The sequence below is a fragment of the Kogia breviceps genome, chromosome 15, assembly GCF_026419965.1.
Source record: "Kogia breviceps isolate mKogBre1 chromosome 15, mKogBre1 haplotype 1, whole genome shotgun sequence".
Classification (NCBI taxonomy): domain Eukaryota; kingdom Metazoa; phylum Chordata; class Mammalia; order Artiodactyla; family Physeteridae; genus Kogia; species Kogia breviceps.
The window spans coordinates 62,949,713-62,975,455 of NC_081324.1; the positions used below are offsets into that span (position 1 = coordinate 62,949,713).

General features: G+C 38.3%; 2 protein-coding genes across 6 annotated transcripts in view; one reads left to right on the plus strand and one right to left on the minus strand.

Moving 5' to 3' along the window:
* Positions 1 to 2,132, minus strand: part of FAM210A (family with sequence similarity 210 member A) — a 29,047-nt gene extending 26,915 nt beyond the window's left edge. The window contains exon 1 of one of the 3 annotated variants that reach the window (XM_067015293.1): positions 1,460 to 2,132. The gene's annotated coding sequence lies outside the window, so the exon portion shown is untranslated. The remainder of the gene's footprint in view (positions 1 to 1,459) is intronic. The other 2 variants (XM_067015295.1, XM_067015294.1) reach the window with 2 other exon arrangements.
* Positions 2,106 to 24,481, plus strand: RNMT (RNA guanine-7 methyltransferase). Of its 3 annotated transcripts, none has more exons than XM_059039874.2 (11): positions 2,106 to 2,195; positions 4,416 to 4,870; positions 7,485 to 7,620; positions 10,689 to 10,814; positions 13,307 to 13,422; positions 14,478 to 14,659; positions 15,185 to 15,349; positions 18,324 to 18,441; positions 19,872 to 19,973; positions 20,909 to 20,942; positions 24,068 to 24,481. In XM_059039874.2, the coding sequence occupies exons 2-11, from the start codon at positions 4,454 to 4,456 to the stop codon at positions 24,103 to 24,105; spliced, it is 1,434 nt and encodes a 477-aa protein (XP_058895857.1). In that variant the 5' UTR covers positions 2,106 to 2,195; positions 4,416 to 4,453; the 3' UTR covers positions 24,106 to 24,481. The 3 variants fall into 3 exon arrangements, with proteins under 3 accessions (XP_058895857.1, XP_066871393.1, XP_066871392.1); XM_067015292.1 differs by having other exon boundaries at positions 2,177 to 2,581; XM_067015291.1 differs by lacking the exon at positions 2,106 to 2,195 and adding an exon at positions 2,198 to 2,724.
* The last annotated feature ends 1,262 nt before the right edge of the window (positions 24,482 to 25,743 follow it).

A 25,743-nucleotide genomic window follows, 5' to 3' on the forward strand; every position in this document is an offset into this window, starting at 1 on the left:
GTGTTTGGCTTGCTGGGAGTTGGGCAAGATGAACCTGGTTCAGAAATATTCTCAACTGAATTTACTTGACTTCTAGTCAACTTTTATAAAAACTACAAAATGTGATCTCTATATATCTCATGCACAACATCAATTCACGGTAGAGTTTGTATGAACATATAGTTAGAAGGCTTTTAATCTAATGAGAAAATTTCTTTAAAAAGTCAAAATTAGATTCCTTTTCCGTAAAATTACAACAGCAACTATCTTAAGAAACTTTAGCATTGGAACCAGCATATATGGATATGTAATTAGCCAGTTCTAAATGCATGGATACGCAATAACACATTCAATCTCTAGGACAACCTTTGCAGTTGTCAATAATAATGAACTCAGGTGGAGAGCAAAACAACCTACTATCAAAATAAACATCAAAAAGTAAAAATATGCCATGTGGAAAAATATATTTTCCCAATACGCTGTGAAAAGTAACAAGTACTACTAAATCACACTGAGGAAGAGACATTTCATCATAGTGATTTTCTACAGATGTCAGCTGTGGCAGGCCACTAATTTATGTTTAGAGAAATAAATAAGAATACGTTTAGTTGAATTTTTAGGTTTGATGCTTAAACTTTCTTGGAAGGATCACTGGCTATTTTGTATGCACAAAGAGTATTTACAGACACATACTCAAAGTAATCTTGTGTTATGAAGGCGGTAAGTATCAAAGGTGCATGCATCACTATGGTAAAAAAAAATCAACCTCGAAAAATAATAATAATGAACTGAAATTAATTCTCAACTTAGCTCACTGCATATAATAAAAAAAATACAAGTACAGTTATCTGAAAAGGATGGCTCATCCTCTTTCATTAAAAACAGACTTCATTCTTGGTCCAAAGTTTATAAGTGCTCAACTACCTCAGAAAGGTTAGTGCCCACAATTTAGAATTTTGACTCGATTGTAAAGTACATGCTGCGAATGTTGCTTTCCCCCAAGCGAAGTCTACCGGCTAAGATAACTGCGTCTACTGACAAGTATGCAGGTTAGTGAACCTATTTCCAAAGCTGCTTTTATACGGATCAATTTTGGTAAAGAATAATGGAAAACGTATTTTTTGTGTGTGTGTGGTACGCGGGCCTCTCCCCACGGACCCAGACGCTCCGCGGCATGTGGGATCTTCCCGGACCGGGGCACGAACGCGCGTCCCCTGCATCAGCAGGCGGATTCTCAACCACTGCGCCACCAGGGAAGCCCCGGAAAACGCATTTCTGATCACGTTTTACACCCTTCAGGTGCGAGGCGCTGAGGCACAAAGCATCAACAATTTTAGGTCCACAGGCACAGTTTTGACCCTAGTCTGGGGTGGGAAGCAGGTATCTGCGACTCTCCAGTAGAAATTTAAGGGAAAGGACGAACAAAGCGTGTTGACTCCCCAACCATCCCATACCAAAGTCCAGAAAACACAGATACTACCAGTGAGGCGTTTCTCCTAAACAGGTGTGGGCTGCCCCTTCCTTCAGAGTCTGACAGATGAGAACGGCCCTCTCGAGAGAGGTCTGGCGGACCTCCCGAATGCGGCGGTAGGGAGCAACCCGCGGTCCCCAGGGAGAAATAGGGCGCCGCGCGTTTCCGAAGCAAGTCCGAGCGCGGGGGCTCCCAGGCCCCTCCCGGCCGGCGTCCAAGGAAGGGCAGAGCAAAGGGTGAAGGTGGCAGAGCGGAGGCTGGAAAACCGCCACACAGACAGGGTTTGCACGACACCGGCGCACAGCGAAAGGCGGGGTGACCTCTGTCTGCCCCGGGGGCGCTCACCACCGCGTACCACGTCGAGGAGGCCCCGCCGACTTCCCGGCACCGCCCCCAGAGGCCTCGACCCAGGATATCTCAGGACCTGAGACCGCCGCCGCCGCTCCCCGCCGTGCGGCCGCTTGGAGCCCCCGCCGTGTCCCTCCGCAGAGCCACCAGCCGAGCGTGGGTCAGGGCGCCGAAAGCCGCGTGCTCAGGCGACCCAGCCTCCGGCCCGCCCGCCCAACACACCAGCCCCACCAACCACTGAATCCCACCCGCTCTTGCCGGCGCCCTCAGCACGGCGCGCGCGGCACGCCGGGACTCGGGGTTCCGGGCCACGTGACCCGCACTCTCCGGAAGTGACGTCACAACGTGCGCGTGGCGCGGAGCCGCTTCCGCAAACAGAGTTGCGGATGGCTGGACGGTGAGTGTGAGGTTGCAACGCAGGGTTCCGTATTCTTTGTGTGTAGCCGCGCCCGCCCCGGTGGGAGAGGCCCTCCGTCCGCTGGCGGTGCCGGGTCCGTCGGCGCTGACGCCCGTCCGCGCAGAGCCGGCCCGGGTTCGAGGGGCCCTAGAGCGACTTCAGGCCCTCCGGGCTGCCGGAGTCGCAGCGGCCGGCCGCCTGGCCTGCGTAGTGGACTGGAACCTGAGCCGGGCGCCGCCGGGGCAGCTCAGTGCGTCCTCGGGCTCGCGGAGACCCGGCCCGCCGGCGGGTTGGGCGTGGAGCTCACCTGCTTGAGCTCGAGTCCCCGGGCCGGCGGTTACCGTGAAACTTCGGGTGTGACTGCCGCGCAGGTCACCGAGATGCAGGTGTGGTCGTTCATGCGCATCGGTGTATCTGTCGACTCTGTACCTGAGTTCTTCCTCGAGGGTTCCGAAGGACAGCCCTCTTGGGTCTGGACCTTACTCTTTGTTCACCTTAGACGCTCGGCCTCAGTCTTATCCATCTCTGGGTTCGTTTGGAAATCCGTGTCGTTTATTCTGACCGAATTGTCTTTAGAACATCTCATCTGGAAAAGTTACAGATCAATATAAATAAAATTAACTTTTATTCCCAATAGTGAATTTAGATATTACACTTACAGCTAAAATTATTTATAGCTAAGGATAAGTTACATTGGTTTATTTGAAATTAAAACCAGTTTCTATTTCCTTATTAAGAAATAAATGGTAGGGAGTAGAGGATAGGGACTTGATAATTTGGTGGATAGTTTTACTAGATAATCATTTTAAGCAGTATTCAGAAAATTACATTTCTGGGTAATTTTTTTTCTCTCTGATTCATTTCTTCCTGTTTTGGCATGTCTTGGTATGTTGTTACCTCAAACCCTGGGTAGTGAAAGTTAATATCCCTTGAAACCCTTCCCGGTTTCGAGTGACTTGTTTTTACCCATTCCATTAAGCGACTTTATTTCTTATTCTGTTTCTTTACAGGGAACACCCCCCTTCATAATTTTCAGGTTCTGAATTTGCTGAATCTCACTGATTTTTGTACTTTTGCTTTTTATTTTCCATTTTGAATAATACAGCCTAACATTTTAATAGTATATCAGCTGTAAACTTCTTGAAGACGAATTCACATAGTGTCTTATTGAGCTTCTCTGTAGTAGGCGTTCACTCAACTTGTTGAATGACAATAAATTCCTGTCAGTAAATAGCTCGCTTATTTTTCTCCCCCTCCCATTTCACACATAGGCCTAAGAACATTTGAAAGAGACTAATGGTCATTAAGTTGCAGGCTGGGTCTTGAAACTTCTTGTCCACCCATTTCTACTTTCTTCACTTTCTACCTAATTCTGACACCCATTACGAAGTAAGGATTTTAGAAGTCAACTGTAGGTTCCCAGACTTCTCCTGTTCTTGGTTTTCAGTGTCGCTAGGCCAAAAGAAATACGTAGCAGTTTCCCTTACTAAATAGTTTAGTCCAAACAATTTAATAAGCGTGTCCTAACAAATTTGTTTTTAAAAATAATGCACAGATTGAAAAAAATTGTGTTTAATTCTTAGCTAACCATGAATGCATACTAGTGGAATATGTACATCTGTTGAGTACTGGATATCTTCTCAAGCTTTGAGATCGGATTTGACACCAACTTCGTTTCCTGTTTTACACTGATTTTCTGTGGTACCACCAGTCTCAGCTTCACAAGGTTCTGGTGTCATTTAAAGAAATGTAGTGCAATCTACTCAGTTAAAACTATGCTCTACTTGAAGCTGTATCTGTGATATCTTCCAGATGTCAGATGTCACTACCTTTGCCTTAAATTTTGAAATATTCTCCTGTGCCCATATCAGTTTGTTATAGTGTCCAGCGCACATTTGGGGAACCAAGGCTGTAGGGTAAGGATCAGGATAGAAATGGAACAGACTTCATTTACCACGACTTCATTTGTCAGTTTTAATGCCAGTGGTGACTTTTATGGACAAGATTGTAGAAGTGTTCCGGGATTATAATTAGTACTTCCACATTAGCATTTTCAGAAATTCATATGCAATATATATCAATATTGTTTTCAATATTCTTTAATGAGGTTTTTTAAACTCTTAGTTGATCGCTGAAATTAAATGGCTAGTTTCTGGTTTAAATTGTTTTTAAAGTCTCAGCATTACGTTTACAAGTAATATGAAATTTTTGCCATTCCAGTGTTAGTTCATGAAGTTTTACCATCTAAGTAATCAAAAATGGAAAATTCTGCAAAAGCAGAGGAATGTGAAAAGATCTCTCATGAAGAGGCAAAAACATCAATGGATTCAGAAACAGAGTCTTCATTCATTGTTAATGAAAACACAACCTCTCCTGGGACTGAGCTTTCTGAAAAGGCTCCTACTTGTGGGCAAGTAGACACTCCAAAAAAGAGAAAAATGGAGTTTGAAGATGATCTTGTAAAGGAAAGTTCTAGTTGTGGGGAAGACACTCCATCCAAGAAAAGAAAACTTGATGCTGAAATTGCCCCAGAGGAAAAAGGTTCTGGTGATGATGAAGGCATTTCAAGGAAAAGAAGAATGGAAACTGATGGTTTTTCAGAAAATGAACCTACTGGAGATGGCACTCAGAAAAGGAGAAAAATAGAACTTGAAGATGTTCCTGAAAAGCAAAAGGTATTTTGAGTGTATTTTCTTTTATTCATAATGGAATATGTCAGATTGAAATCTGGAGCAGTTGTGAAATAATACCTTTTTTTTTTTTTTTTTACATAATTTTAATAACTTAAGAATGTTCTATTTTTTAAATTTAATTTTTATTTTATATTGGAGTATAGTTGATTTACAATGTTGTGTTAGTTTCAGCTATACAGCAAAGTGATTCCCTTAGACATATACATATATCCATTCTTTTTCAGATTCTTTTCCCATATAGGTTATTACAGAATATTGAGTAGAGTTCCCTGTGCTGTACAGTAGGTCCTTGTTGATTGTCTGTTTTATATATAGTAGTGTGTATATGTTAATCCCAAACTCCTAATTTATCCCTCCCTCCCACCTTACCCCTTCAGTAACCATAAATTTGTTTTCCAAGTCTGTGAGTCTATTTCTGTGTTGTAAATAAGTTCATTTGTATCATTTTTTAGATTCCACATATAAGTGATATCATGATATTTGTCTTTCTCTGACTGACTGACTTCACTTAGTATGATAATCTCTAGGTCCATCCACATTGCTGCAAGTGGCGTTATTTCATTTCTTTTATGGCTGAGTAATTTTCCACTGTATATGTGTACCACATCTTCTTTATCCATTCCTCTGTCATGGACATTTAGGTTGCTTCCATGTCTTGGCTATTGTAAATAGTGCTGCAGTGAACATTAGGGTGCATGTATCTTTTCGAATTCTGGTTTTCTTTGGATATATACCCAGCAGTGGGATTGCTGGATCATATGGTAGTTCTATTTTTAGTTTTTTAAGGAACCTCCATAGTGGTTGTACAGTTTGTACCAGTTTACATTCCCACCAACAGTGTACGAGGACTCCCTTTTCTCCACACCTTCTCCAGCATTTATTGTTTGTAGACTTTTTGATGATGGCCATCCTGAGCTGTGTAAGGTGATACCCCATTGTAGTTTTGATTTGCATTTCTCTAATAATTAATGATGTTGAGCATCTTTTCATGTGTTTTTTGACCATCTGTAGGAATGTTCTATTTTTAATAGACATCGTCTTAAGATAGAATAGGGTTTTAACTCCTGTAATTTAGTTATTTTCTATGTAGGCACAACTTCTGCTAATGAGATAATTTTTATCTTATTTCAGAAATCTTATTTGACTAGAAACTTGAAAGGTAGTTTTTATAGTTTGCTTTTTCTTAGTACTTTCAAAAACACAACAGTGTAAGGTCCAGATGATTTAATTAGGTGTTCCTAATTAATTTTTAAATTTTGTTTCCTTTTTAACTAGGTGTTCATTTTTTTCCCTTTTTAATTAGGTGTTCATCTCTTTTTTTTCTTTTAATTAGGTGTTCATCCTCTTTTTTTCTTTTGTAATTAGGTGTTCATTTGTGTTGGAATTATTTGAGATTATCACTTAAAGTGGTAAATATCAAGATGATACCCAGCTTTACATTCTTTTCTTAATGTAATTCCTTAAACTACAGTGTTTCCACTTCTTATTAGGGTAGTTACATACAATTTTAGCTAAGCCTGGTATTTAGCAAGAATATTATAAAGCAAGGGATAGCAAGTCATTTTCATCTGGGAATACTGTATTGTGGCGGGATCTGAGTTGGAATCTGGATTTCTCAATGAATGGGTAAAATTCTGCCATCACTCCTCGGGAAGAAAGTGGCAGATAATCCACATGTTTGTCATTGGTGGAATGCAAGTCTTTGTAATAGAGAGGAGCTTGTATCATAAATGTAATTTTCAAACTTTTACTAGCAGTGGAATCCTTTTTTCAAGTGAAAATCTTAAACCTTTTACCTATTTTACATGTCAGATGAAACACTTTGGTTGAGCAGAGGAGTGGGGGGGATCTGAAGCCCTTTACCTTCCTGGCATTTTTGCAGAATGCTTAGGGTCTTAGATAGAGAGCACAAATTGAAACTTGAATTAGGTTAATAGCAAATAATATAAATCACTGACACTGAACACAGCCTGTTGAGTTCCCATCTCTTTGTGTATATTATCTCACTTAATGCCCACAGCAATTTTATAATAATATAATAAATGTATTATTTCTATTTTATATTCTTGTAGGAACTTCATCCACTGACTGATATTTACTGAATTGAATAAATCAGAACTCTGGAAGAGTACTGGTTTTATTAATACATTAACATCAAAATTCTATACATGAAAATTTTTTAAATCAGGAGATGTTTTTAAAAATGGGGAACCGGGGGCTTCCCTGGTGGCGCAGTGGTTGAGAGTCCGCCTGCCGATGCAGGGGACGCGGGTTCGTGCCCCGGTCCAGGAGGATCCCACGTGCCGCGGAGCGGCTGGGCCCGTGAGCCATGGCCGCTGAGCCTGTGCATCCGGAGCCTGCGCTCCGCAATGGGAGAGGCCGCAACAGTGAGAGGCCCGCGTACCACAAAAAAAAAAAAAAATGGGGAACGGGAAAATCTTCCATGTGATTATATTTAGGATTTCTGTGGTTATGCTATTGCTTAATGAAGTTTACCAATTTCAGTAGTATTTTATCCGTATATAGGTCAGATGCTCTCTTAGACTAATTTTTTCATGTTCAACTTCTTAATTTTATTCCATTCTTTTATTTTCAGAACTTGGAAGAAGGACACAGCTCAGCAGTGGCCGCTCACTACAATGAACTCCAGGAAGTTGGTTTGGAGAAGCGTAGCCAAAGTAGGATTTTTTACCTAAGAAACTTCAATAATTGGATGAAAAGTGTCCTCATTGGTATGTTTGTTTTTTGATTTATAGTTTTGAATTTTTAATTTCAGCTTATGTCTCATTTTTTACTCCCCAAATGGTTAATCATACACAAAGCTACTAGGTCTTTAGTTACTATTCATTTAATCATCAAAGCTTGGCTTTATAAAACTGGAGCCAAAACTGAAACTAAGCCTTTTAGGTAAATTCTTTTCATATTTACTTATGATTGACTACATAAGATAGCAATGAGTGTTTAATTAATATTAAGTTGATGAATTAATCAGGCTTGCAGAAGGCAGCGTGCTTTTACATTTAGTATCAAGCTATCCTAGTGCTATTAAATAATCTATTTTGCTCTAATAGTTTTGGAGCAATGATATATTGTTGAATTAGACATTTGGGTTCCATTAGGTCACGAAAATGGGCAGTGCCATGATTTTTTATCTCTAGGCCTTTAATGAGTTGGTAAAGGTCATCATGTGTATTGATTGTCCATTGAACTTGTTTCTTCTGGGAAGAAATAAAGTTTACTTTGAGGATTGATGAAGACATTCAGCTTTTTAGACAGCATTTTATCTATGGAAACTCACCTTTGGAAGTCAGTGGAGGAAATATGATTCAGAATATATTTATTGCTTTGTGTATCAAGTACATTAAATAGTCACTTACCTGAGATTAGAGAATTTTTAAAAGCCAGTAGATTTTGAAGTTTTTCACAAAAAGGTTTGTTTTTAATTTTGGTTTCTGTTTTTGTTTTCTTAAAAGCCAACCTCAGAAAAAGTGAGAATGCTTTCATATTTACACTGAAAAGAATAAAGTGCTAATTATGGCTACTTTCTACTAGTTTTAACGATAATTTAGTAATTTTAAAAGATAAATTATCCATTCTGAGAAGTATCAGGAGTGGCAACTAGACTCATTATTTCGAACACATTTTAATATTTTTCTTTGTTTTATTATAAAAATAAGACTTATTTGACTGCTACTTGTCAGCCAGGGTAAATGAAAAAATGAACTTCTTTTTATTTATTTTTTTAGGTTACTTATTATGGCATTTTTACTTTATACTCGTAATCTTTGGGTGCTGTTCCTAATTTCTTTTCAGTTTTTCTCTTCCTTTCCTCATCATCCTCAGTAATGCAGATAAGTTATTACTGAGTATTTTTCCTAATGTGTTGTTTATTCATGTATTTATTCATTGAATAAATATTTTAAAGTTCAGCACTATTTTTCACATTGTTAGTTGTATTATTTTAATAAACAGGGAATTGGGTAGTTTTTAAAAACACGTATGTCAGACTTAACAAAAATTTCTCTCTCAGCATATTCATAGTATTATTTCTTCTTCAGCTGTTCGAGCAACTCTCTCAATGGGTGCTTTGCTATCTGCACCTGTCTTTCTGGTCCTGCTGTAATCAGTGTGGTCTGTGCCAAATTCCCTTGCTGCCTTTTTTCTTTCTCTTCTCAACACCCATTCTTTGTCATTCATTTTCTGCTTCCTTGTTGCTGCTTATAGCTAGTGATAGTTGAGTACGGTGCTTGAATGTGATAAAGATAACTTTGAATAATGTTTCATGAAGATTTCACCTCTCATTAATCTTAAGTGGAAATAAAGAGATTTTATAATTCTTATTTTCACTCTTTCTGTATTATATTTTATGCTGGTTTTTTAAGATTCATAGCAGAAAGTTGAATATGGAACACTTGTATTTCTGTGACAGTGAAAGGCAGAAGTATTTATACAGAATATTCTAGCAGTCAGAATACTACAAGAAATAGAAAGCATTAGAAATAGAAAACATTAAACTCAGAATGATCAAGACAGGAAGAGTAGATCTAGGATTCAGTATTTTATCCAATTTTAGAATTGCTGAATATTTCATTGTCTAAGAATATTAATATGCCTTTAACTGATGTTTGAACCATTTGGCTGTTGATGTAAGGGACATGCTAATGTTATTTGGATCTTAATGTGATTTGGTAGATTGGGATAAAAGACTCCATTTTTATTTCAGAGTTTTTAAGAATTCTGATGATAGTAAAATTAAGAGGTATGTATAGTTTTTTGACTAGTTTAGAGGTAAGCTTGACATCTCTTATCAAAATTAAGGTCTCTTGTGATCCCATAATTATTAAGTGTATAATAAGCTAAACACTTAGCTTTGGAAAGAGAACTACAAAAAATTATGAATAATTTTTTTCTTATCATGAGCAAGTGTTGGGTATTCTTGTATTAATTAGAATTTTAAATGTTTGCTATTGAGCCACCAAGGTCATGTGCCTTTTTTGTACTATTAAACTTCTTTTTAATAAAATGAGAGACAAAAAATAAAATGTTTGCTATTTAATGTTGAATCAAATTCTGAAAATAACCAGATTCTAAAATACCAGACACATACTCTTTCATCTTTAATGCTGAAGGATCAAGTTAATTAGTCAAATTTTGAAATATTTTCTAGAAGTTATGAATTAATTACATAAATGAATGTGTTTATATTACATTAAGTCCCCTACACATGAACGAGTTTTGTTCTGAGAACACGTACGTAAGTCCAATTTGTTTGTAAGGCCAACGAAGTTAGCCTGGGTACCCAACTAACACAATTGCTTTATAGTACTATACTGTAATAGGTTATAATAACTTCTTACACATATAATACATAAAAAACAAACACAAAAAATAAAGAAAATATTTTTAATCTTACAGTACAGTTCCTTGAAAAGTACAGTAGTACATTACAACAACCCGCGCTTCTTAGCAGTACCAGCTACATCACCACTGCTTTTACACTAGCTTCTGGACCTTCTGGGCTTGAAATAATACTGTACTCTGTACAGTACTGTACCATAAAATACACAAAAGCACGACCACTTGTAGAGCATGCATGTGACGATGTACACCAGACACATGAACTAACTTACGTGATTGGACATACGAACACACGTTCACATCTTTGAAAGTTCTCTAGTTTGTATGTAGGGGACTTACTGTATGTGTCAGGCAGAAGTTAGTAGGTTATTAGGGGTAACAGTTTATGCTTTAGTAAAAATGGAGAAGAGATCATTTATTATGACTTAATTTTCTCTTTTAGGAGAATTTTTAGAAAAGGTGCGACTGAAAAAAAAACGTGATATCACTGTTTTGGACCTGGGATGTGGTAAAGGTGGAGATTTGCTCAAGTGGAAAAAGGGAAGAATTGACAAGCTAGTTTGTACTGGTAAGACAGATAATGGCATGGGAAAGAATAATTTGTGATCTGTCAGGTAAATGTAAATAAGAAAGATCTCATTATGGACATAACACCAAAATACCTTACCACAAGATGTCTGGGGGCTAGGCATGAGATGGGTGTTTTCTAAAATGAGTAATGAGACTTTACTGATGGTGTTAAAAACAGGGATTGGAGTCATGTCGGACTCCATGGTACTGGTAATACTTGATATATTCTTCACTGCTATAAGCCAGCACAGAAAGAAAAACTTGAAACGGCTTTCACTGGTCAAAGATAGGATAGTTTCGTCATTAAAAAAGAGTGATTACAAGGGACTTCCCTGGTGGCACAGTGGTTAAGAATCTGCCTGCCAATGCAGGGGACATGGGTTCAAGCCCTGGTCTGGGAAGATCCCACATGCTGCGGACCAACTAAAACTAAGCCCATGCGCCACAACTACTGATCCCCGCGCACCCAGAGCCCATGCTCCACAACAAGAGAAGCCACCACAGTGAGAAGCCTGTGCACTGCAACAAAGAGTAGCCCCCACTTGCTGCAACTAGAGAAAGCCCACGCACAGCAACAAAGATCCAACGCAGCCAAGATTAATTAATTAATTAATTTAAAAAGGCAGTGATTACAGTGGATTGAAACATGAAATAAAGGGAAAAAATCTCATTTTTCACACTTGGAAGGAGCAAGGAAACTTACTCATTATTCTGAAATTCATAAACTAAGGGAGGGGGTGGTGAGTATTTATCTTCTCTAACCCTGTATAAACCATATTTCAACGTAACCAAATGGTTGAAAAGAGAAGTTCCTCTTTATTGAAAAATCATGATGAATAAATTTTTCCACGCTTGGTAAAATTATAGATCTAAGCTATTAGGTGAAAAGTTAATAGGAACTTAACTGGATGAATCAAGTGCCTGAATCTGCTGGTCAGTCTTAACCCTGAAGAGGGATAAGATGATGTCATGTTCCTTCCTGTGGGATGTGCCCAGCACCACCTGTGGAGTAGTATTGCCTAAATTGGCACTTGTCAAAGTTTTTGGTTTTATGACCACAGTACATTCTTAAAAATGAGGACCCCAGAAAGCTTTTGCATATGTGGTTATATCTGTTGATTATAGGAATTAAAACCGAGAATTTAAAAAATATTTATTACAGATAAAATGTAGTGAGAAGACTGGCATTTTAAAAGTACTTTTGCAAATTCCTTTAGAGTCTGGGATAATAGAAGACAGTTGGATTCTCACACCTGTTTCTGCATCAGTATGTTTTGATGTGTTATTTTATTTGATGAGTAGTTGTGAAATGGAGTATTTTAATAGTCTTTTCAGATAATTGAGGATACTGAAGATATGTAGTATCTTTGATACTACATCAAAATTCAGCAAGTGGTAGTTCCTTTAAAGGTTAGTTACAGCGTGGAATCTGAAACCATATTGGTGAACTTTTTGTGTTCTGTTATATTTAAATCCATTGGTCTATCTTGCACTTCGCCCTGCAAGATTTTGAAATATTTGGAAAATAATGTTCACTAAAGTTATGCAAATCTTCTAAATGTTGACATCAGGAAATCACATTTGTTTAATATCACCATCGATCAGAAAAGTCTTAAGTATTGGGAAGATGCCCAGCCTGTGGTGGTAGATACGAGTTTGTCAGAGTTGGAACTTTCATTTGAAAGCTCAGATTTATCATTGGTAACAAATACAGTCCATAGTTTTCATGAAATGTCAGGCTCATTTTTTTCACTAGAAGAAAAGGTCTGCCAAATTACGAAGTCTGAATAACCAGTTTGTCTGTCAGTGGTTCTTTAAGTGGAACAATTTTGTTTGAAAAAAGTGGGCAGTACACCTTACAGAACAGTCACACCAGTCCTGTTCAGGCAGACTTTGTTACGTAGCAGAAATGTTTTGAAGATTTCATAAAATTAATTTTTACTGCTTATCAAGGACATTCTTAAATGAAATTGGATTTTTTTCTTTCTGTGCTGGCTTATAGCAGTGAAGAATATATCAAGTATTACCAGTACCATTGGTGCCCCTACCTTGTATTCATGACAAGGTACCCACCGTTGCTTTTGTACCCGCAGTGCAAATCTCAACACTGGGAAAAGGCAAATAACATTTTATTAAGAAACTATAAAGAGCTGGGCATATAGTGTTAGGTTTTATAATCCAAATTGGAATTTAAACTTTCTGCTTTTAAATTTGAATAAGCATTTAAAAATCATGGTAGAACTTTCCTGTTGTCAGTACCTATTGAGAAAGTGGTTAATTCCTTTTGAAAAATAAGAGGGCATTTCCATTGGAACAAAAGACTTTCTTCTCTTTTGTTTTGAAGGAAATAGAACCTTTCTGCTTTTCTAAGGCTAGATTCCCTGCCAAAGTTTAAAAGTTGAGATGAAGTGTAGATTTGTGCCATTTTTGCATTTCTGTTTTAACTCTGTGGGCCTTTGTTGACATTACTAACACCCGTCCCCCTTCCAGATATTGCTGATGTTTCTGTCAAACAGTGTCAGCAGCGGTACGAGGACATGAAGAATCGTTGTCGTGATAATGAATATATTTTCAGTGCAGAATTTATAACTGCTGATTGTTCAAAGGTATGTATTTTTTTTATTTGTCTGTTTGTATATTTTTGTATATTTTTAATATGAGTAAATGGTTTACTTTAAAAATCAGCTCATTTTTTAAAAATTTGCTTTGAAACATTAAAAATCTTCAGGACATGGATTTTCAGTTTCAACTAGAAATTCCATTAATGATAAATTTCCTTAAATGACCCAGTGAATACTTCTGGGAATTTTTAGCTTTTAATACTTTTACTTTGGAAATCATTTGTTGCTTCTGTGTTTCAACACGATTTATTTTCTAGTATTTTGAAATAGATCTGCACTTCATTTTGTTTACCTTGTAATTTGTTTTGGTGGTTTCCCAACATATCACAGTCTGGTGACACCTGTTTCCGAATCTCTTTAACAGCTGAAGTTCAAGACTATAGAGGCACTCGAAATGCTGGAAGTCCCCCCTTGAACATTTCTTTTCTGACTCCTTAGCTCATTGAACTATTATAGATACCTGTAACCCTACACATTTTGTTTGCAGTTGTGAAAGGGGAAGGAAAAGTGCTAGAAAGTTGGAAACCTTTAAAAACACTTTTGCATTTTAAAAAGATGTCCCAGGGAGTTCCCTGGTGGTCCAGTGGTTAGGACTTAGTACTTTCACTGCCGTAGCCTGGGTTCAGTCCCTGGTCGGGGAACTAAAGATCCCTCAAGCTGCATGGCGCAGCCTAAAAAGTAAAAAATGTCCCAAAGACCAGCTTTGTGTTTTTTTTTAAACCCAAGTTACTGTTCAACATCATTTTACTTTAGTTTTCAAGTAAAGCCAATTAAAGGATCAACTCCTTTAAATGTCATGTTTGATATATTTTTTAGCATTCTCTAGTTTTTAAAATTTCTATGAAAATGGGAATCAACTTCTATTGAATCAGAAAGAAAGAACGTTTTTATTGTGATCTTTATGATATGTAATGAGAAAGGGTAGGTTGTGGGAGGTCATGTCTACTTTTATTTTAAGGATCCTAATTCTAGAAATTAATTCACTAAATTTTTATGTCGCAGCCAACTTCAAAGTCTTGACCCATTTTAATTTGTTTCAGGAACTTTTGATTGATAAGTTCCATGACCCAGAAATGTGCTTTGACATCTGCAGTTGTCAGTTTGTCTGCCATTACTCATTCGAGTCCTATGAGCAGGCTGACGTCATGCTCAGAAATGCATGTGAGAGATTGAGCCCTGGAGGCTATTTTATTGGTACCACTCCCAATAGCTTTGAATTGATGTAAGTACTTTTATATGTTGTGGTTTATAACATACTCAAAATTAAGCTTATTTTAGAATAGCAAGTGTTTATTAGGAGTAAAGTTAATAGAACATGCTGTGTTGATCTTATAAGGGCTGAGCACTTTGATAATGTATTTGAGTAGATCTCAAATTTTAAGTTAAAAAGTCACATTTGCTGATGAACCTTTAAAACATCTTTCTGTGTAAGTTGGAGACTGATGTTACTTCCAGCCAAAAAGCCAGAGGTGGTATTGCTAGACAAACTCCAGATCAGATGTGAGGTATTGGGACTTAACCAGCTGTCATGATAGTGAAACCTACTTCCAGCATAATTTTATTAGTGAGATTGTTAATGATCTTTTAGTGTATTGCTTCTTAAAAGTAGCTCAAATCCAATTAAAAGCTAATCTTTATAAAATTGCATCATGTGTGTGTCCCCCTCCCATATTTAATCTGATCAAAATAAATTTGACCTAATAACAAATTTCATCTTTTTGCTTTGGTTTGGGGATAACTTTTATAGAAGACGCCTTGAAGCTTCAGAAACAGAATCATTTGGAAATGAAATATATACTGTGAAATTTGAGAAGAAAGGAGCTTATCCTTTATTTGGCTGCAAATATGACTTCAACTTGGAAGGTGTTGTGGATGTCCCTGAATTCTTGGTCTATTTTCCATTGCTAAATGAGTAAGAATGTCATTAATCTGTTAACTGTTCTCTTTTTGTGTAAGAGAGAAAGAAAATGAAAAAAAAATCAGTGTTTATGTTTGTTTCTTATTTTAAGTGGGATCCTAAGAAGAAGTATAGCCTTATTTAAAAAAAAAAAAATGAATAACTTCAAACCCAGGGTTGGTGCCATAGGTCTCTTGCAGCCTTAACTCATTTAGTTTCTTTTATTCCTGGAATTATTTCATCCTGTAGGCAAGAAAGGGAGCCTGTTGCCTGCAAGTTGTGGAAGAAAATAACTGACACTATAAATAGCAAAAGACTTGTTTTTAAGTAACTGCTGGTACTTTGGTAACATAAAATTAGTCTTCCCAAAGTAGAGATCCTCCTTTTGACAGGGATAGGTATTAAAAGTGGCTTTATATTTCACTATAGCTTATGAAATTGCCTGTCTCACGGGCAATGGCAATAATAAAATACTGATTCAGGAATGTAGTCACTCATGCACCTGAATTCCTAGGAGTCCTGGCAAACCACAGGCACAGGAAAAGCTGGGATTTCAGGTAAGGCCCCAAGGCCTTTTCTTGGTCTTGGGGGTCTCCCTGGTAGGTAACATGGAAGAGTCCAGTTAAATGCAGGCCATGTCACAGCTGACCAAACTACAGTTCCCTTCTTTTTAAAACAAAGCCTTTATTAACTGAGGAAGAGGAAGAACTTTATTGCTTTACTTATTTTTGGCTGGTGATTATTTGAATTATGTCTCAGGCAGCTTGTAAAATTATGGGTGTAGGATTTTCAGGAGTTCTACAATATATAAAAATTATATACAATAATATAAGAAAATGAAGTAGCATGTGACTAAACATGGGAAATACTATGCACAATTTATAAATATGAACTATAAAATTAAATTTATATCACATTTTCCTTATAATTAGCAAACTTTGGGAAAATGTTATGCTCTTCAACTTTATGAAAGAAAAAAATTAAACGTTTTTAGTATGTTTTATATGTTTGGTATGTTAGCTTGGTGTTTGTGTTTGACAAAGTTGGTGATTTGAGTATATGTCAAAAGATAAAGAATAAAATGAAAGTTTTTTTTTTTTTTAATGCTAGGCAAACACTAGCAATCTTTTCTGCTTATATTGCCTAATGATTATAAACATAAAGTCATAAAGTATCACTTTAATATTTTAAATTTTTTTGAATTATTTATTAAGACAGGTATTCATTCAGGGAAACAATCAGAAAATGCACAGGGATTTTGAGATGCCCTTCTGCCATTTCATTAATTAGCTTTTACATGGCAATCCTATTCAGATTGGTCAAATTGAGTCTCAGTTCTTTGTAATTATGGTATTTCTTAGGGCTAAAGCTTGGTTTCATTTGTAAAGGCTCATTTTGGATATTTATGATAGAAAATGAACTGCCTGGAATAGAAGAGGCTTTTATATTTACTCATGTTGTCTTTCCAAGGAGGGCTAATACTAATTACAGGGACTCCTGCCTTACGTATGCCTCTTATATGCAAATCCAAGTGGCCCTCAAATGTTTCCTTCACTCTGTCCCCTCATCTGTCACCTCACAAGTCCCCTTTCAGACTTTTTCCCTTTCTTCCTCTCCTCCTTTTGTGCTACCTGAAATCATCCTCAGGTTCCCTTTTGTTGTCTACAGCTACATAGTAATCAACTTCAGAAAATGCACTCGGAAAAAATACACACACAAGGCATAACAGGGGGACCTAATGTCATTGAGGATTTAAGGTAGCCACCTTGGAAAAAGTGATGTTTAAGTCAACATCTAAAGGCTGTCTAGTTGCCCCGTTGGAGACTGGAAGGGAGAGTGTTCAGGCGTAAGGGATGATATGTGTGAAGGCCCCAAAGTGGGATGGACAGAGCTTGGCTAGGTTAAGGAGCCTAAGGAAAGCCACTGTGACTGGGCCTTGAGGAATCAGGGCCCAGCTTGCTCAAGATGAGGCAGCACTCCTGTATAAATGAGTGCCTTAGAGGCCATGTTAAAGGCTTTTGAATAGTGCTCTAAGTGTGCTGGAGAGCCAGTGAAGGGTGTGAAGGAGGGACGTGACCTGTGCACTGCTAAAAGCATAATCTGGCTGCAGTTGGGAAATTGGTTGAGGGAGGGTAAGAATAGCAGCAAAACGAGCGAAGTGGTACAGCTGTGGTGATGGTGTTGGAGCAGGATGGTGGCGAGTGATGGGGTCAGAAGTGGGCCTGTTTGAAGTATGTTGTATAGGTAAACGGAGAGGACATGGTGGTGTGCTGAACACTGGGCATAGAGACGGGGAGGCATGGATCGTTAGATGGATATACTGAAATAGCAAAGATTGGCAGAAGAACAGGCTAGTGGGATTCAGCTCTGGAGGTGGAGAGTTAGAGCATGCTTGTGGCAGTCCTTGCGGAGATTTCTAGGGAGAAGTGCAGTGACAGAGGCCAGGACTGAGCTACCGTAGCTGTTGGCAAGCTGTATACGTCAGGGAGTGACAGTGAGCAAGGTTCTGGGCCACACTCTTCAGAACCCTGACATTTGGAAGTTGGGAAAAGAAACCTGTAAAACCAACTGTGAAGAAGCAGTTCAAGATGTAGGATAAAAATTAATAGTGTGTCTTGCCAGGGAATCCAGTAGATGAAAGAGACTATTTTAAGAAGGAAGTTGGCCACTATTTTCAATGCCACTGTGAGGGATCAAGTCAAATGAAATGGAGTTGGTAGAAAAGTGTTCCTTACAGCCTGTGGTCCCCATCTCACAGCCTTTCATTTCATTTCCTGGCCTGTCTGTTACATTACCGTAGTTCCCTGTGACCCAGTCAGATTTAACTGCACATTTCCTTCAGGTCAGTGGTGTGTTGCCCTTCACTCATTTTGCATGGTCCTCTTGTGAATTTGTAAAGGTTTTTAGTTAAGCCCAGAAGGTGTTACTGTTGCGTGTGGAATTACAGATATTTTGGAAGCCTTTTCATTAAATAATCTTTTTTGGACAGAATGGCGAAGAAGTACAATATGAAACTAGTCTACAAAAAAACATTTCTGGAATTCTATGAGGAAAAGATTAAGAACAATGAAAATAAAATGCTGTTAAAACGAATGCAGGCCCTGGAGGTGAGTATTTAGAAAAGGTGTAAAAATTCCAGGTCGTAGTAAGCTTGTTTGGCTGTCTCTGAGATTTCTTTCAAGGCCGTGTACACACTCAGTATTTATATAAATTACACAGCTTATTGGTGCCAACTCTAGACTCTTCAGCACCTAGGACAGAGCTTTAACATAAGAGTTCTCAACCTCAGGGCTGTTGGCATTTGGGGCTGCTCTGTGCCCTGTAGGATGTTCAGCAGCACCCTGGCCTCTCCCCACTATGGAAGTCCAAAAAACTAAATACTTTTTTAAACAGAAAACACATAGCTAAATTTCTAATGTCTGATCTTACTGTAGAATACTTATAAAGGGGAAAAAGAAGATAGCAAAGTAAACATTCCTGGATCAGTTTCTTAAAAATTCTTCAGGAAGATGTACATCTAAAGGGGTTCCTTGCTAGCTAGTATGTTGTAACAGGGCAAAGAAAGGAATTAAAAGAGTATATAACCTTTACAGAGTAGATGGTTGCTACATGAGTGTGTAATTCCTTGTTTTTATTTACATGCATTACAAAGCACTTTACTTTGTAGTATAAAGAGATGTTAAAATGGATTAAAAATAGTGCTCAAAGTAATTTGAATAAACATTTGTCCAGCATACCTTTAAAAACAGCATTTTTTTGAGGCCCTTCTTCAGATTTTATATAAATATGGAGACGACCTGTATTGGAGGCTGGATATTTTCCTTCTCTTCTGGAACTCCCAAGGTTCTGTTGACTGAGCATTTCATTTGTATTATTTCCAGCTGCTGTTCATACTTCCATGGCCGCTAAGTCACCATAATGTTCAAATGAATGTTTAGCTCTTCTGATAACTTCCTTCAGCTTAGAGTCGTAACAGAAAAAGCCTTTGACCAGGAGTCAGGGAGGTAAAGGTGTTTGCAGCCAGGTGGTCCTTGGTGGCAATTCAGGATGCTCTTCAGTCCCTGTGTAGACTCTCTGTGATTGTAGATACTCTGATCATGCTCATTGTTGACCATGGCAGCTGCTTTGTTCAGAGAGGATTCCCTTCACTCCTTTTTTTTTCATATTTCAAAAGTATGTGTAGTGTGTATTCCTGAAGTAATACTTAAAGATTACTGTCTTAGGGGCTTCCCTGGTGGCGCAGTGGTTGAGAGTCCGCCTGCCGATGCAGGGGACACGGGTTCGTGCCCCGGTCCGGGAGGATCCCACATGCCGCGGAGCGGCTGGGCCCGTGAGCCATGGCCGCTGGGCTTGTGCATCCGGAGGCCTGTGCTCCGCAACGGGAGAAGCCACAGCGGTGAGAGGCCCGCGTACCAAAAAAAAAAAAAAAAAAAAAAGATTACTGTCTTAATTATTTTATTTCAGTGATTGTGTGTTTAAGTCGGAATTGTAAATTTCAGTGTAATGTCTCAACTAGGAATTTCACTTGCTTCCCTAGCCATATCCTGCAAACGAGAATTCCAAACTTGCATCTGAGAAGGCGGATGACTATGAACATGCAGCAAAGTACATGAAGAACAGTCAAGTGAGGTTGCCATTGGTAAGTTTTTATTTTTTAACATACTTAATAGAAAAATGGAAACTTAGGAAATTATTTCACTGGTTTATAATACTTGAGTTCACTGAGTTACAAATCAGATACACAGTAGTCTGTTTCCCCTAAGTTGTGATAACTTTTTGTAACTGTAAAATATAGAATAAAACGTACTTTAATGAACTGAGAATGGAGGAAATAAGGATGGGAGAAAAGTTATAGGCTTGGCTTGAGAGTTTTCTTGCTATACCATTGTATCTTTACCTGGACACTACTGACTCATGGTGTTCCATAGATAAAATTCAGGGGCTTATGAGCTTAGATGGGAAAAAGTTACATCTTCGTTTTCTCTGACTTCTTTTTGGAAGTTCACATTTTCCTTAATTATGAATGCTACATAATTATCACTTCAAAATTGTATTAGTTACTAAACTTGCCACTGTATGTCTTGTTACTCAGTGCCTTTGCAAAGTAGCAAGTACATCACTAAATACAATTTATTTCCTTTGTATGATACATACTTTATTTTGTGATTTCCTTTGTAAAAACACAAAAATCTTATTCCCTCCTGCAGTATTATTTGATGTTTCAAGATAGGCCTCTTTTTTTTTTTTTTTTTTTTTTCCATTTTCCAAGTTAAAAATGTAAGCTAGATAATTTTTCCAGTTACACATGAATACCCTCTTTATGCAGATTCACCCTTTGGTTGAGAATCAGTGGTTTAGAGAATTGGCAGTAGCGCAAAAGTGGTGAGAAGGTGGCATTAAAGGTTAATCTCATTGATTTATTTTATATTCAGATTACAATAATATTAACAGTAAATTGTATGTGTATTTATAATGAAGTTAGGGTTTTGGAGACCTCTGTCCATTATTGAAAAATAAGTACACATGTACTTGCATATTCAATCTGAAATTTTCTTTCTTTTTTTTAAATTTTAGGGAACCTTAAGTAAATCAGAATGGGAAGCTACAAGTGAGTATCTGATCAGTGTAGATTTACTGGCATTTTCAAAAATTGTTTCAAAGTGATTGTTAAACTCTGAAAACTTTAGAATTTTTCTGACACATACTAATTTGTGTGAGGGGGGTGATTGTGTTATACACAAAATTCCTATAAATGTCTAATTCCCCGTCTTGCACGGCAGTTTAGTGCCAAGAGAAAATATTTGCAGGATGTTCCTTAACGTAAACTTTGACGAGCATTATTTTCATTGTCTGCTTGTTACTATGAAGCCATCTGTATTTGATGTCTGTACCTTACATTTCTGCTGGAAATTTTGGCTTATGGAGCAGTTCTGTGTATTTTATTTGGTTCTGGCCTCTCTGACGTTGACAGTGAAGTCATAATAAATACTAGAACATTTAGTGAAGCAGCACTGAGCAGGATGTTTTAGAGGGTTGTGGGTTGGGAACAGCCATGATGTGGAGACATTCTGAAGTGAGGCAACTGTCTTTGGAGGAGAGGTCAGAGGCCTGGCCAGTCTGTGAAGTCCCAGAGCCTCCCTGCCAGGATGGTGATACCCTTATATGGTTGCCCTGACAACTTAAAAGGTAGTTCCCACTCTTTGGTTAAATATTTGTTGATTATGTTGAAGGAAAAATCAAAGGTAATCAGAGATAACCCATTTGATAAACATTTTGAATATTAACTTACATAAAGTTATCTACGAAAGGGCTTTGGAGGATAAAATAATAAATGTTGCCTCTTTGCCTTCCAGAAGTGTACTATCCAGTAGAAGAAACAGACATAAATGAGTGACTTCTGGGCACACTGTTTTACATGCTGAAGTTCCTGTAATGGGGAAAACAGATGAAGGAGAGCTTAATAAAAACTAGTGAAATCTGGAAAATAATAATAGTTTATATTACTGAGTGTTTAGCTTGGGCGCAGTCGCTGTTCGAAACTTTTCCTGTGTTATGGCTCATTTAATCCTCACAGCTTTGTCAGTAGACTACTATTAATTCTGTCTTCTTTTCACAGATAGGAAAGCAGGCAAATAGCTTGGCTGAGGTCAGAGAGCCAGCCCAGGTGCTCCACACTCGCAGCCATGGCCTCATGGACACCCACGGAAAGGAACATTCTTAGGACTTGCTGAATTGGAGAGAGAGGAAAAGGGAAGAAGGCACACTTTGAGCCAGTTTCAGAATATTGGTGCCCTCGGTAGAAATGGGATTGGAAGATATTAGAGACGTAATCTCTGACAAACATAGAAATATGTGCAGAAACCGACACAATTCTTTGGTTTCCCTGGAGTGGAGATACGCCAACTACCTTAGATGTCCCACCAATCCCGAAGTGCCGTGTAACAGAACGACCTTGGTCAAAGGTCGTGATGGTGGTGCTGGCTGCAGATCAGCACTGTATTTTTATATTAAACATGGACTTTAGCAGTAATATACAAGTGAAGAATTAGATGCCCCCAGACAGTTGAAGAAAAGGTGGGTTAGAGAGGAGGAAAGCAATAGGAAAGGAACAATGGCCAAAGGGCAGCCAGGATCAGTGTGTCAGGGTCCATCTGCTCTGTGATGAATTACATTTTTCTGACCTGGAGGGCTTTGTGGGCTGGTGCCACGGTCTAAGAAGCTATATTTTAGACTCCTACTGGTCTAATCATTTAGCTTGTATTACCAGAGCCTGCTGCTCCTTTAGAAGATGCTTTAAATGTGGAAGAAAAGAGAATTGTTGCTGATCTGCTTTTAGAAGTGGTTTAAATTTCTTTTGTTTAAATCCCAGTTGAAATGCTGGCACAGAAGGTATTTTATATAATTAGTGAGACTTCCAGAATTTTTGAGTTAGAAAGGAGAGAAAGTTATTCATTGCTGATCTGGAATTAAGCACTGGTTTTATATGACCCTAGATCCAGGCAGGTCAGGACTGCCAGGTTATCTGCAGTGGGTATAGATGTGTTTGGGGTAGGTTTGGCAGGGTTTGCTCCAGAAAGAGCACTTGAGGTACACAGCAGGCTCAGCAATGCCGGCCTGTCCTGAGCCTCAGGACTTGCCAGTGAGTGCTTTAGGCTGCTCTGCTTCCTTCCCCTCAAGAAGAATCTACAGTGTTGATGATCACCCTGCCTATTTTCTCCCCATCTGTCTATTCTGCTGCCAGCCATATTTATTTCTCCTAAAAGACTCGAGAGCTAGAGAATGAGTAAAGAATAGCATGACCAGAATGGTGTTAGGGGAGACTGCCGTAGTGTTACTGTGCAGGCTGGGTTGGAGAAGGCCGAGGACTCGAGGATTGGGAGGCCTTTATGTGGTCTGCCATCCTTCATCCGTCCCCTGTTCTACGGTTGACCCAAGGGGCAAGGCCTCCTCGTCACATGGCTTCTTATCTCGACTCGCTGGGTGAATGTTCTAGTGAACACCCTGAACATTTTTGTGGTGTTTTGAGGATTTGTCTTCTCAATCGTTTTCATAATCATAAAATCTATCAGTATCTTAAAAGAAGATTAAGTTTGAACTTCATTGTGGTTCAGAATTGGGAACTATAGATTCATTTAGATGTCTTTGAGTGAACACACATCAAAGCCGGAAACCTTATTTAAGGGAGAGTGCTCTTGGGGCTGGAACTGTCGATTATCATGTGACTTTTGACTCACTTTCCTTACCAGGCCCTACAACACAACAACTGGATAATTGGATGAATTTTAACATGCATGTTATATGTGTTCCTTACCATTTTTATTAGGGTTTTTTTCCCCTCCTGAGTAGTAAACTTAGATTACCCCTGTACTCATAGTAGTGCAGTTATTCCAGGTAAAAAGAATTAAATCATAAGTTTTTCCAGTTTTCATTTTCTTTGCTTTTATACTTTTTTTTTCCTTAAATGGTCAGTAGAGATTTTTAGAGCTGTTAAATTGGTTTTCTCCAAGGCTGTGATGTCACTATTACAGTAAGTGGATACTTGTTTTCAAGTAAGTAGTTATGATCCCATATCTGCCTAAGTATGACTCAAAATTATTGAAGAACTCCTAGAAATAATGGAATTTTTCCTTTTCAAAAGCTGCTTGAGAATTTTCACCAAATTATGAACAAGACCGAGATTGTTGCCCTGAGGATGTGAGAAACCAACCTCTAACTTGTTTGTTTTCTTTTCAGGTATTTACTTGGTTTTTGCATTTGAGAAGCAGCAGTGAGCACATCACATATGCAGTAGCACCAGAACAGCTGTGTTCTTTCTTGTACCGATTTGAATGGTCCATCTTCCATAGATCTGACATCCTTGTTTAATTTAATTATTCTCAACGTGCAGGATGCTGCTGGAAACTACAGTGTATAAATTCAACATTTGCTGTCTGTGACAGATGAACTCTGTGTGTGTATATAAGAGTGAGTCGGGGCCCTTGTCTTTAAAAATCTATTTTTAAGTAATGTTCTAAGAATTCCATTTGCCTCCACTCTCTTAGCTCATAAAAATTATAAAATGACTTGTTAAAGCCTCTGAGTTCTTTCGCCAGTGCTCTGCTTTGTCCAGTGTTTATTTAGAGTATTAAATTTATTGCAGTCGTAGAATTGGTGAGAGTGTACTAATTCGAGGGTGTGTGTGCTTATTTCCTTAGTTTTGTTAGTGTTTTTTAAGATTAAATTAATTGCATTCTGTACAATTGAATGTAAGTGTTCAATATATAATGCTTAAATTATAAGTTTAAAACTAAATTTTAGATGGTCATAAAAGTTAATTACCTAGAATTTTACACTGTCCTCATGTAATGGTCTTAGTTTATTCTAACCAGTTATTAAATTTCATTATAAGGAACAACTACTTCATTTGCTAATATGATGCAGTTTTAGAACTAGATAGAACATTTCAAATTCCAGCATAAAATAGTTTGGATTTGGGGAGCTTTCTCTTAAGAGTTTCTTACAATAGCAATTAATGTTTCTAATTATCAAGGATGTAATTCATATCTTTACTGAACCAAAATGCTGTAGGTGCTTTTCTCAACATTTGGTGAACCTCTCCCATGTGAACCTGTTTGCACATTTTCTTCAGCTTTATATATGGAACTGCAGTTGGGGTGGCGGGGTGGGGAGTGGGCGGCAGCGTGGTGGTAAAGGAAGCTGACTGAGAGACTTCGGAGGAATTCACCCTGATGACAGGTCTGAGTTATGGGTGCTGCACGCTGTAGATCCGTTATCCCCTTTGGCCCAGAAACAACCAGTACCTGCTCCTCTGTTACCACGTTGTACTTGGCACAGTGGGTCTGACGTCTCATCCCCATTCAGAATTTGCATGTACCATTTCAGAACCCTTAAAGTTGTCAGCCCTGGCTTCTTGTGTGACTCTTTGGAAACTGACACCAGTGTGAATTGTTGTCCTTAATTTATCACCGTTTAAAAACTTGCCAGTTTTTTATATGTAGTGAAAAATTTAAAGAGCAAAGTAGGCAATTTATACATGCTCCTTTAAAAATCACTTATTTCATGCATGGTTTTAAAAGACATTTCTTTCTATAATTATCCAGAGAACTTGTTAAAAAACTGTCGTCTCTTAATTTGTTTATGTGTGTTGATTGTTCATGGTGTTAGAGTAGCAAACCTTCTAGCAGGACAACACAGGTTACCTAACTTCTGTTCCTTCCACAATCTGTCCATCTCCAAACTGTTACCAGTTTACAAAAATGGTCATTTGCCTTAGTGGTGGTTCACCATAAGTCATTGAGGAAAATAAATAGCACTTCTGCCTGGTGGCTGCCATTCACCAGCTGCGGTTTGGTGCTGGTGCTGGGGAGGTGGGGGTATTGAGCTCTTGGTGTTACATGCCCAGGTTCATT